The 13,007-nt window shown below is 38.9% G+C and overlaps 1 protein-coding gene across 3 annotated transcripts in view; it reads left to right on the top strand.

The window, feature by feature from the left end:
- The window catches only part of crebbpa (CREB binding lysine acetyltransferase a), a 48,279-nt gene that overhangs the window by 14,857 nt on the left and 20,415 nt on the right, over window positions 1–13,007 (top strand). For all 3 annotated transcript variants that reach the window (XM_085355050.1, XM_085355049.1, XM_085355048.1), the window contains exons 3-4: window positions 11,040–11,216; window positions 11,401–11,671. In XM_085355050.1, coding sequence (XP_085211176.1) covers window positions 11,040–11,216; window positions 11,401–11,671 — 448 coding nt within the window. The remainder of the gene's footprint in view (window positions 1–11,039; window positions 11,217–11,400; window positions 11,672–13,007) is intronic.

Raw genomic sequence — 13,007 nt, 5'->3', positions numbered from 1 at the left:
ACGATATAACTGACGATATAATTGATGCGAGACAAAATACAACTCCACAACATTACTAGCGCAAAAAGACAACCTTCCATTTATTTTCACTTAAATAAGAAGCTGGTTTTTATGTACATTAAAGCTTTATAAAAATGTAACAGTGCAAATGCAAATTCCTTGCTGAAAGTTTAACCAAAAGGCATTTCCAGTAGAAATGGGCTGACATATCCTGAGCATAACCATATATAATATCCACTGAAGTTAAAAAGAGGTGCTTTGCAACATTAAACTGCAGTGTGCAGTACGTATTTTTCGGACCATAAGGTGCACGGGATTATAACGCACATTAAGCGAAACAAAGCAGTCAGATAAATCAAACTTTATTAAACTCATTCTTCTTGCTTCCTCCACTTCTGTACCATTGATTCATTAATGTTGAATTCTCTGGCAGCTGCTCTATTCCCATGTTGTTGCAGTATATTAATGACTAACCTCGTATTGTGGATGGATTATCTCAGTTGTTCTCCTGACTGAAGTTTGGTCCGTTTACAGCACCCTGCCATGCGATTGCATTTGTCTCTAATTATCAGGAACTTTAACGTTAACTTTTATAAGTGGAAAAGTGTTAGTGTTCGTCCTCCAGCTTCCCTGTTTATGTTATGCTAACATAGCTGTGTCGCTAGCGATTATGTAGCACATCATTATATACCAGCTAGCCCAACTTCAGTAACCCTACAAACGTCACTGCTGTTTAGTTTTCTGTCTTCATTTATGTTGGAAGTGATAGCAGAGCTGTACGTTTGATTTTTTTTCAGAAATCTCTCAGTCAGAACATGCTATATCATGCTTAGGTAACTAGCGAGCTAACTTCCGCTAGCTTCCTGCTAACTTCTAACTCTGTTAAATGTAATAAATTTTGTTTTAATGGATGCCTGAAAGTTAAACTTCATAGTTACACCTGGTAAAGCAGCAATGCTGATCGTTTTATTAAAGATGAAAGAATTTAGACAGTTTTTAACGCTCAGTGATGCTGCAGTGTTCGTTTGAACTGAAGCATACGGAGTTTAGGACCCAGATTACTCCCAGATTTAAGAGCATCTTAGTCCGACAAATACGACAATAACGACGGCCGCTTGCATGTTCTGCAAAAAAATGTGCTTTGTCGTGTATCTGACGGACAAACACCAAACCAGTTCCACATCACTGAAGTTGCACCATTTTTACAAACCAATTCTGGTTCATCTGTTTCACTCAACAATCGACCATGTGCGTATGAAAACAAAGGCACTGCGCATGCGCGTTTTACTCATATTCTATCGCGATATTTCATTTTCCTATCGTTGCCTAACATTATACCGGTATTACCGTGAACGGTATAATATGGCCCAGCCCTAAAAGCAACGTCCTTTTATGTGATCACCTGGCACAGCTTTAAAACTGTGCTCATGGAGTAAAAAAAATTTTTTTTTTTTTTTTTTTTTTTTTTTTAGCACTACAGTGACACAGCAGAAATTAAAACTGCTGTTTGAAGTTTATATTGTAAACAAACAAAGGTTTTGTTTCTCCCTAAATATGACATGTAAAGATCCACCACAAAACTATGTTAAATGTTCTGCTACCTCAGAAAACATCTGTTTTAAAGCATTTTACATGTTTGTGCCTTTCTCTTCAATTTTTTTGGCACATACTTAAGATCTATACTGTTAATTTTCATTAATAACCTTTTGGATAGAAATCACATTTAAAAACTCCTGAAACAGCTTTAATTAAATTGAATTGAAATTGCTGGGGTTTTTTTTTTCTTTAATTCCTTTTTTATATGTTTTTGCTAGTTATCAGTTTGACCTGTCAGTGCTAATTAGGGTGATTTTTATTTTTAGAATCTCATTCACAATTTATCTTGTGAAATATGGAGAATTGTTCAACTTTCCTAAAATTTGTGGCAGATCCTAACTGAAAAGGAACTAGCATTAAACGAGGTCTATGAAATCATGTTTTTATTGCATTATATTTCAGTTCATTTTTAATATAAGACATCTTACATTTTCCTTATTGCCCAATCCCATTATAAATGTTGTTTTACTTTGCTTTGTGTAGCAACCTTTCATAAATGGCAAAGTTACAAATCTAGACTCGTGGAATTAACAGCTCGCAGTAGGACAGGGCAATATGGCCAAAAATATTCATAACGATATATATTTGAAAATTTGCGATAACGATATAATTGACTCGAGACAAAATACTTAACAACTCCACAACTTTATTAGTGCAACACCCCCCCATCAATGTATTTTCACTTAAACAAGCAGCTGTTTTTTTTATGTGCATTAAAGTTATGTAAAAATTTAACAGTGCAAATGCAAATTCCTTGCTGACAGTTTAACCAAAAGGCCGACATATCCTCAGCATAACCATGTATAATATCCACAAAACTTCAAAAGAGCTTATAAACACGGATGATCTGATATCCTCGTGTTGGTGTTGTTCCCAGACCATCATGAAAATGTTGTTCCAGGTTCAACATTGCAAGTGACCAATCACATTGTTGTGACGTTATTCCTTTGCGCGCCAAGCCATTCGCCGGTTTTTCCCGAAGTCGCAAAAGTATGACGTCACAACATCTGATTGGTCACTTGCAATGTTGATCCTGGAACAACATTTAGTATGATGATCTGGGAACAACACCAACACGAGGATATCAGATCAACCTTATAAACACACACAATGCGGTAATATTATGTTGAAGCACAGTACGTATCACTCCGCGAGGCTCCTGACTACGGTAGCCGTAATGCCCCAGCAATCCATCAAGTGGTGCGCCTTCGTAGCTTACCAAAGTCGTACTAAAACTTTTTTTTTATTTTTATTTTTTATAAAAGATTTTTGAGCGTCGCGTACCACATAAAATCGGTTCGGTAATAACGGCGGCCCGCTTGCATGCTCTAACAAAAAAAGTGCTTTGGTCTGCATCTGCCGGACAAAAGCCAAACCAGTTCCACACCACTGAAGTTACATCATGTTTACAAACCAATTCTGATTCATCTGTTTCATTCAACGATCCGCTTTCGCCCTTATTCTCCGTCGCCGCCATGCTTTTTCCACCATGTGTGTATGAAAACAAAGGCACTGCGCATGCACGTTTTACCCATATTCTATCGTGATATTTCATTTTCTTATCATTGCCTAACATTATACCAGTATTACCGTGAACAGGATGATATGGCCCAGCCCTAGCTCGCAGTTATTCTCAAATGATATAGGACACAGTTTGATTTGCATAGACAGTTATTTTGAAATGCTTTTTGTGCATCTGAAAAAATTACTAGAGCTTAGCTTTATATATAGCTTTTAATTGGCTGTGTAATGAGATGGAGATTCATCTCAAATGACTTTTTACATTCACTATAGCAACACACCAAAGCTTTTGTTATCATTGATTAGGAGCTTAATTGAAGCCCCTCCTCAACACACACTCTGTGTGATGAAGGTAGGCACGAGTGCATCTGTATCTATACACTTCGCAAGTCACGTTTATGGTTCATCTAAACAGTTCTTTCTTCCAGTCCACTTGTTTATAGCACTCAAAAATGCATACTCCACTGTTGGCAGGGAACTGGTACACTGCTGTCAACTGTTCAGTTGTTGTTAAGATTAGTCTAGGGATGCATAATTATGTGTGTGTCTATGGGAGAGTGTCATTTGCGGCTTACACGTACACTTGTCACCAATGTGGTTTTGCAGGAAATCACTAGGAAGCCATCTATTTAACTGGCTGTGTCAAAGCCAAGACACCAAATTTGTTCTTAACCACAGCACACATACACAGAAGCTCCAGTCTTCTGAGAAGAGACTTACTGAGATAGTGAATGTGTGTCGAGTCATTCCCAGCGTCTGTAGACACGATTTAACCACAGAAACAATTAAAAGCTGATGTCGAAGTAACAGCGACGGGGCTGTCAGCATTTACAGAAACGGGCCTGTTTTTTGTGTGTATGCCTCTGTCAGGGATTTTTCCTGCACAGATTTTGGTGCCTCCCACAGCCAGTTAATGCCAAGAAAAACCAAAAGCGTCTAAATGATAGCAATTGAGACTAATGTAAGCCGGGCGTTGCTTCCAAGCTGTTTTCGAAACTGTTTAGCGTATCCCAGTTTTATAACTAAAGTCATCTGACAGAGTCACTATTCACATGTTAAAAAAAGCCTAGAATGATCTTTGATTTCATAATTTTGTTCTGAATCATTATTTTGCATGAGAATACAGATAAAGCTACATGTTGCTGAAGCTTCCCGTTAGCAGCTACACTGACAGTTTGTAGCCCTCAGGTCAAGAGCTGAGGTTACACAGTTAACTGCTTCATTTGTCAAATGCCAACTTTCTGGAAGGGGAAAACAGGAGCTAAAGTGGAGTGGTGTACACGGAGAGTCCACGGATATTCTGCAGGTTTAAATATAACCCAAAAAGGTGGTGGTTTTTTTTTTGTTTTTGTTTTTTTGCTCTAGCTGCCCGTCATAATTAAATTATGGGCCAATTCACTTTAAGTCAAACTACAGACCCCTACTTGGTGAAAATTGAAAATTTTTGTTGAAAATAAAGACTTTTAATTTAAAAAAGAAAGAAAGAAGGAAAACCTTATTTTTACCCCATGACTTACGGGCAAATATGAATCATAGCTCAGCGTGTCTAATCATATAGGGTTTGTGTTTAACCCTTTAAAACCGGTTGGAGAGGGCACACTCCGTTTTGCATAACTATTTTTAAATCTCTGTAGAACTGGAACCATGTAAGCTAGCGCAATAAAAAAAATTTTTCGCATATGAAACCGGAGGAGTTATACTTACAACTTGTGCCATTAGCTTGTCCTAGGTCACAGTTTCCTTCCACATATAGCTTCCCAAAAATTGCATAAAAAGCACTTGCAGGAACAAAAATATAATATTCCAGAAAAATGCTTTGCTGATCCGATCAGCTGTTCGTAACACTTCCTACATTGGAATAGATGTCAGCGCGAACTATCGCGTGTCCGCCATTACCTGCCCGAAACCGGAAGTGACGTCATTTTCGTGGAAAATGTAGGTTTTTTTTTTTTTTTTTTTTTTGCCTTCAGGGCCTTATAAGCCTGTACTGGTGTTTTTAAAAGTTATATTTGACTTTTATGCTTTTCTGTATTGTTTCTGGGATGCTTAGAACTCAAATTGCACTGCTGGAAATAATTTATTTTGATGCACATGCTGTTTTTTGTTTGTTTTTTTTGCAAATTTACATTATAATATTTATATTTGTTTTTCCTGCAGTATATAAAAATTGGCGTATCTCAAAAATAAAACTAGGAAGACACTCAAAATAAATTCCGCATGATTGGAAACTATTTTGTGCAACTTTTTTGTATTTACAATTTTGAGGGATAAGCCTCTTACATTACTCTAACTAGAAATATATGTTTTAAAAAAAAACCCAAACGATTTTCAATTTGTTTTTTGTAGTTTATTGCACTTTTTTTTTTGCAATTTATGTAGTTACTATGGACTTAATGCATACATATTATTAAAATTTGGGATATACCTGTTGTATTGATGTATAGCAATTTGAAATGCTCCCACAAATGGCACTACAGCATGTAAAAATATAAAGATAATCTCTGGCGGACTTGGTTCTATGGTAGGTCTTAAAGGGTTAATCTATTTACTTATAGTATTTGCTTATTAACAACTAAATGTATAGCTTTCATTCAAATAACACAACACAGACTCATGGTGGGCTGATTGCATTTATGGCCATGCGTAGTCACCTACTCGAGGCCCGTTCTGAGCCAGGAGAAACCTTGTCCGTGTGCATGTTTTAGGCTCAGCTGGTCCTCTGTGATTATCATGTCACCAACTGCTCTGAAGGAGAAAACCACCAGACCCATTCTTTGTATGCAGCTTCCTCTATTGTCCTTTAATCGCAGGTTGTAAATCTCTTTCTGGGCATTTGTGTTGGTGAGAAGCTCCTTACCGCCACATGCTCCTTTTGTTACTGTATACGCATGAGCACTCGCCCAGCCTTCTCCAGCTTATTGGGTGGCTGCTTACCATTTCAGTGATGCAAAGAAAGACAGGTATTGTAAACCACTTAATAAGTTGAAATGACAGAGGCGGAGTACACTTGGGATGAAGGAGGGAGGCTAGCTCAGCTGAACAGTCTCGCCTGGCAGCAACGTGGTGAGATGATAGTTGGCAACTGTCCTGCCTGTCGATGTGTGGAGTGTGTCAGAGAGCGGGGGACTGAATGGAGAGAGTGAAACGAAGGGGGTGGGTGTGGGTGTGGGTGTGTGTCCGTCTGCTCAGCTGTGTTGAAAGCCTGCCAGTGTCTGGTCGTCTCAGCTGGGTCTTTTTTATCTGGTCTATTGGAGCGGTGTCAACAGCCTGAGGGGGATACAGCCTGGCCTGGCATGGCAGAGTCTGGTCTGGTCTCCCAGCAGCTCTCTGGATGAGAGAGCAGCAGCAAGTTAATCAGTGTATAATGCAAGGCACTAACAAGGATTTTATTCCCTCCAGCAGCACACATCTTAATGTATGCACTCAGACTTCTTGAGCGTGAGCGCTATTTTGGTTTGGATGTAGTTGGATAAACCCTTCAGTCAAACTTTGAAACTTACGACAGTCATGGCTGCTGTGCTGATTTGGTTTGTTGTGCTCTCTGTTTTAGGCTCTGCTGACAGCTGTTTGGTTTATCTAGCCCATTCAAGTAGATTAAGTTGTGAATGCACTAGAGCTCCAACGATTCGAGTAATCCAAAAATAAAAAATTCTCGACAAACATTCTTTGCTTCGATGCTTCGTTTAACACGTGGCTCTGTGTTATTTCACACACATTTGCGACTGAAAACAGACCTGCAATAGAAATGTATTTATGACAACATTAAGCCCACGCAGCCCCCAATTTTAAACAAAAACCAATAACACAACAGCAACAGTGATGATGACACTGGCACAGTTTAATGTGGAACTGTTTACACACCGCGAAGATGTACTCACCATTAAAACATTTAATGTGAGGGGGGGCATGTGGTGTACTAGACCAGATTAATTTAAAAGCTTTGGGAACATTTTTCAGATTAAAAGTGAAGTAATCAAAGATATTGTGTTCATTAAATTGTAATAATATGTAAAAACATAAAAATAAAAGTATTTTTCACAAGCCAATAAAAATGGACATGGACCAGTAAAGCTCTGGACGCTGAATTATTATTAATATTAATTAACATCTAAACCATTATGCATCTGTTTTCAGCTGCACAGAAACTTTGCGTCAGAGCGCTGGACAAACTTCAGAATGCTGATGTGCTCGCTTTTCTTCATTGCAGCCACCACATTCTCCTTTGAAGGCTTATAGACGCAAACTCACTTTTCGCTTGACTTCTTCACACTTGGACACACATGCACAACAACCCATAAACATGGACACACAACAAATCTGCCTCATCCAGGATATAAAACTCTGCCAGAGAGAACTTGAGTGTTTATATATTTTTGCATTCAAGACAATGTTTTCTTTAAAAAATAAAATTTAATATGGCATGTAAATACAATCAAAGGGTTTTTTGTTGGGGTTTTTTTTGTTTTTTTTGACAGATGTTATATACAGTTAAACTTACAACATTGCAATTTCTAATATGGAAACCACTTTATCTCTTATCCAATTACTCGATTAATCGGACGACTAATCAATAGATTATTCGATTACTAAAATAATTGATAGCTGCAGCCCACAATTAGACCAGTAGTTGTTTGAACTTTGCTGCCTGCTTCATTGTGCACCAGAAGAACATGTTTACTAAATCCCTTATTTGTATTTTATAACTATACAATGATGGTTGCAGTTGATTTGATTCCAAACTTTTGTGCCCATTGAAGTTGCTTAATGTCATTAACATTTCGGTTGCTGTAACCAGAATGTTTTCCTGTTTGGATGTCTTTTAAGATGTTACACAGACAGTAAATGGCAGCAACTCTGTCTCTGTGATGGGAAGTTGTAAACAAGGAATGTGAGACAATCTTAAAAACCACAGAGCAATCTCTGGAGCGTAAAATAATGGCAGTATGGAAGTGTCAAAAACTGCAGTTTCTCTTGTAACCATTTGCGACTGGCTCCAAAAGCAAGGTATCCCCCTTAGACTCCTATGTTAAAATGCACAATATTACAGCATTAAAAAAGTGTATTTACAGTCTGGTACAAGCTAAGTTTTGGCATCTATGAAGGATTTTCTTCCTCTTAACGGCTCTGAGTCAGCTGAACTTTTTGTACAATTCAAATGCTTAGATAGTGGAGTTGGCTGCATTGTTGGATGGTTGTCCCAAATAGGAAGCTGGTGCTATCACTAGCGCTTGGAGAATTTTTAATGGTTCATCTGATTAAAGTTATGGCTTGTTGTATGATATATGGTACATTTAGGCTTGAAAAACAAATATGCCGTATCACATCAAAAGTTGAGACTGTAGAGTCCAAAACCAATAGGTGGCGTCAGAGCGGCAGTGTCTATCTTTTATACTGTCTGTGCTTAAAAACCTGTGCAAACTTGGAAGAGGAATGACTGTTTGCGGAGTTAAAGTGGCACGTAACCACCTTCTCCAAGGGTGTGTGGATGTTAACCTGCAGGTGAAATATGTTGGCATTAACACAAGCTGCCATTGGGCACACTGATGTGAAATTGTGTTTGATGCCACACATTTCCAATTTCAAATGGTGCTTAACCATGCCCTTTAGACTGTGGCATTGTTTTGTTTTAGTTGTTGAGGGAAATTAGTTGACAGGAACACCTCCAGTTTAAATAACAGGTGTACAACCTCCACCCACATATGTGATAAGAGTCGCATATGTAAGACTGCGAAACTGGGTCATAATTAGGGCTGAACGATATATCGCATTTGCGATAATATCGCGACATGATCAAGTGCAATTTTCTAACCGCAAAGGCTGCGATTATACTCTGGACATGTCCAAATTCATGGGCTGCATCCTCCTGAGGCCGCATTTGTAGACCGATTACGTCACAGCGACGTGCCGAAGGCTGTCCAAATTACTACCATATCCCAGAATTCATAGCGCGGCCCAGCCAAACTCCAGTTTCCAGCAATGGCGGCCGCTACTAAGTTTTAAAATTACTCATACTAATCTTTCTGGGTCACAAAATAAACTTTTAACATATTTTCAGGCGAGAAAGTAGTTGTGTAAACATCAAATATCTGCTCGGTTTATCAAGATATCCCATATTTGCAAAAGTGCTTCGACGTTTTCAGAGGCGTCTGCTACCCACCAGCTCGACAGCTAGCCGGGAGCTCGAGGGTTACTGATGCGGCCGAGAACGGCACAACTCCCGGCACATCATTTTCAGATCACCGCGGAGTTTCGCTGCTCGGGTTAAACGTAATATATAAGTCACTTAGACAACCTAAAAATGTTATTGTTGGGCTTTTTTCAGTGTTTTGTTTGTTCGTGAGTAAATCGGTTTGGCTGAGATTAAAGTTATTAGATTAGATAAAATAAAACTTTATTAATCCCCCGGGTGGGTTCCTCCTTGGTTTTCACACAGCTGACTAAACGTCAAACAGAAAACTTATTAAACAGAAGTATGAGACAGTCGAGAATTTACACCAGTGTCTGGTTATATTTTTAGATAGCAAGAAGCAGACGGTCGAGTTTATTAAACTCCACCGAGACAGCGGTGACGCTAATCAGAAGGCTAGACCGTCCAATTTCACGCCTTTAAATTTTAAAGGTGTGTTTGTGTGTGTGTGTTTATACAATTGCTATTATGTTTGCACTTTATGTGTAATGTTACTGACTGCAAAGATCAGTAAGATGTGTGTATTTTTTATTTATTAGTTTTATTTATTTAATATTATTTTTTAATTGAATGACTGTCTAGTAGTTCACAGATGTCGAAAAACTGTGTGGTAAAGCCACTGATTTTTTTTATGTATATTTCTGCAATCTGCACATTGTACTGACTTTCATTTTAATGTTTACACCAGGGTTCCTTGTCAGCACTTTATGCTCAGATGTTTGTAAGCTAAAAATAAACTATTGTGTATGTTCAAATATACTGTTGTGATTGAAGAAGTTAAATAAAAATGTCAGTCATCAATTCATGCATCACCTCATGTCATCATAACAGAGGTCTGTCTTCCAGGAAAGAACAGTTTAAAATTAATGTAATATAGTATTGGCCATACTATATGATGTATTGCTTGTCTTTGTTTAATAATACAGAAGACAAAGACCTTAAAAAATAATCGCATATCGCATCGCAATCGCAATATTGGGGCAAAAAATCGCAATTAGATTATTTTCCATAATCGTTCAGCCCTAGTCATAATCTCTTAAGATAAACTGTGTTCCTGACAATTTGTGCAGATTTGTTATTATACAAGCTTTTCTTAATAAAACTTAGTAACAATTTCTCCTACAACCCAAAAGGATCTTGAGAACACAATTTATGATTAACTACCTGTTGAAATGGCTAATTAAAGAAAAAAGCCAGAGTAGAAGAGCATTTTTCTGGTGACTCATGTTAATTGCTGCATTGTTAGTAAAGTTTTCAGTTGTGCCATGTCTACTAACTAGCTTAAGTAAAGAAGGGAGCAGGAGGAAAAATGACTCAGTAGTCAAGAAGTCTTTGCTGGCAATAGCTTGTGTCATGCTGAGTTGACAGGATGCCAGAGCATCACTGTGCTGCTTAGAACAGGACCAGGCACAATTATCCTGGCACAGCTACGCAAGTGCTTGTCTTGGCAGAGGGGGTCTTGTAATGACAAATTGGCATTGAAATTGAGGCAGAACCTTTTTTTGGCATGTTAAGGCTGTAAATGAGGAACTAACATAATCCCTCAGGTAAACATTTAACCACATTATATCAAATGTTTTAAACTTGTGAATGCTTTAATCAATCTGAGTCTGTTCCTTCAGGATTCTGGACTATAAGCAGTTTTGTTTTGGGGTCGTCGCCCCCCCCCCCCCCGCAGCTAACAACACTGCTCAATTACTGTGCTGACTTATTGGTCATTTGTCCGTATTTTCAGATGGGCCTGGGTAGTAATGGTCCGTTCGGGGCGCAGTCCTATGGTCAGGGAGCTACAGGACCTGGCCAGCAGCTAAACCCTCAGCAGCAGCTCCAGAACAAGTCTGCCCTTGCCAACAGCCTGCCACCCTTCCCTAATGAGCTCAAAGGAGCTGCTGTTACTAGCGTGCCAAACATGGTCAGTACTTTTTAGACATATTCAGATATTACTGTACACAAAACATTTATTTTTCTTGTTTTTCTTTATAAATACCATTTACAAATAAATTATCTCCTTTTTGGCACCATTTCTGAGTCACACTGTTGAATTGCTGATAACTTATCACAACTTTGACATTTATCTGCCTGTTTTGTCCGTGCAGCAGCTCCAGCAGCAGCCGCCTCAGCAGCAGGCAGCGATGCTCCCGCTGGCTGGCGGCGGAGGTGTGGCAGTGCCTTCGGCAGGCCCCACAGCCGACCCTGAGAAGCGCAAGCTGATCCAGCAGCAGCTGGTCCTGCTGCTCCACGCACATAAATGCCAGCGACGAGAACAGGCTAATGGGGAAGTGAGGGCCTGCGCCCTGCCTCACTGCCGCACTATGAAGAACGTCCTTAATCACATGACGCACTGCCAGGCTGGCAAATCCTGCCAGGGTGAGTAGAAGCATTTGAAATGAAGTGAAGGAAATGAACGATAATTTCCAGATGGACAGTTCATGGAAGTCGACCCCTTTTTACACTGATTGAGACATTAAAGGGTCAGAACACAAATAGCTTAGCTCTTAGTAAACACCCGCAGCTTTTTATTCAAGCTGCTTTTAACAAAATTTTTTTTATTTTATTTGTTTATTTTGCATTTTTTAAGGCCTCTACTGCCCTTAACAACAAAAAACATGGTCTATTTTATCTATAACTGTGTCTATTTAGTATTAACTTGTTTTTACCCCTCCTACCCATAAGAGTAGTAAAACAAATGACAAAACAACATACAAGCTAGAAATTAAAACATCATAACATCACTTTTTTAAGCCACAGGAATTTGAGCTACATAGACTGGACTTTCCCCAGGGAAAGAATCTGCACTGGGTGAGATTTCTTTGCTAAGATCCAATATTGGTAACTGAATCTAAGGTTTATTTAATTCAGGTTGCGTTGTGTTGACAGCTGAATTTGCAGATTCAGTTGCTGTGTTACCATTTCTGAAGGAAAAATAGTTTCTTGAATAGATTGGACAGATCACCGTGCTTTCTCTTATCCTTATCAGGGTCGCAGGGAGGGCTGGAGCCTATTCCAGCTGTCATAGGGCGAGAGACAGGGTACAGCCTGGGCGGGTCGCCAATTTGTCACAGGGCTAACGCATAGAGACAGATGATTCACACTCACATTCACACATATGGGCAATTTAGAATCATTAATTAACCTAACCTCACAAATTGCATGTCTTTGGACTGTGGGAGGAAGCCAGAGTACCCGGGGAGAACACACAAACACAGTGATAATTCTACTTATTTTACACACAAACCTGATCAGTAACTGCCTCAAGAAGAAAACTGCTGACATTTGAGCATGATAACGTTTTTTTTAGCAGCAGCTTTCTTTTCATTTATTCTCGTATTGTGGCCATCTGTGTTGCTATTTTTGGTAGAAGTATGCCTTTCTGTCATCATCCTGAAACAGCGATTAGATTCATGGAATAAATTTAAAATCGGATTTCATTCACAAACATTTTCAGATGTATAAATCTCCATGTAGGAGCCCCTTTGGTAGGAACTGCTTCTTTGAACATCCTTCTTGGCCAAGTTTCCACAAGCTCTGTGCACCTTGATCTTGGCAGTTAAACTAAGAACACTCACAGAATTGTCCCAAAGCTACTCCAGTTGCATCTTGGCAGTATGCTTTGGGTTATTGTTGTGCTGAAAGGTGAATGGAACAGTAGAAGTGGGTTTTTGGTTACCAAAGCCGTTCTTGTTTTGTCCAAATTTAGAAATTC

The sequence above is a fragment of the Diplotaxodon limnothrissa genome, linkage group LG6, assembly GCF_057381915.1.
Source record: "Diplotaxodon limnothrissa isolate DT_005_m linkage group LG6, D_limnothrissa_male_GT1.1, whole genome shotgun sequence".
Taxonomy (NCBI): domain Eukaryota; kingdom Metazoa; phylum Chordata; class Actinopteri; order Cichliformes; family Cichlidae; genus Diplotaxodon; species Diplotaxodon limnothrissa.
This window is presented reverse-complemented; position numbering and strand designations above follow the sequence as displayed.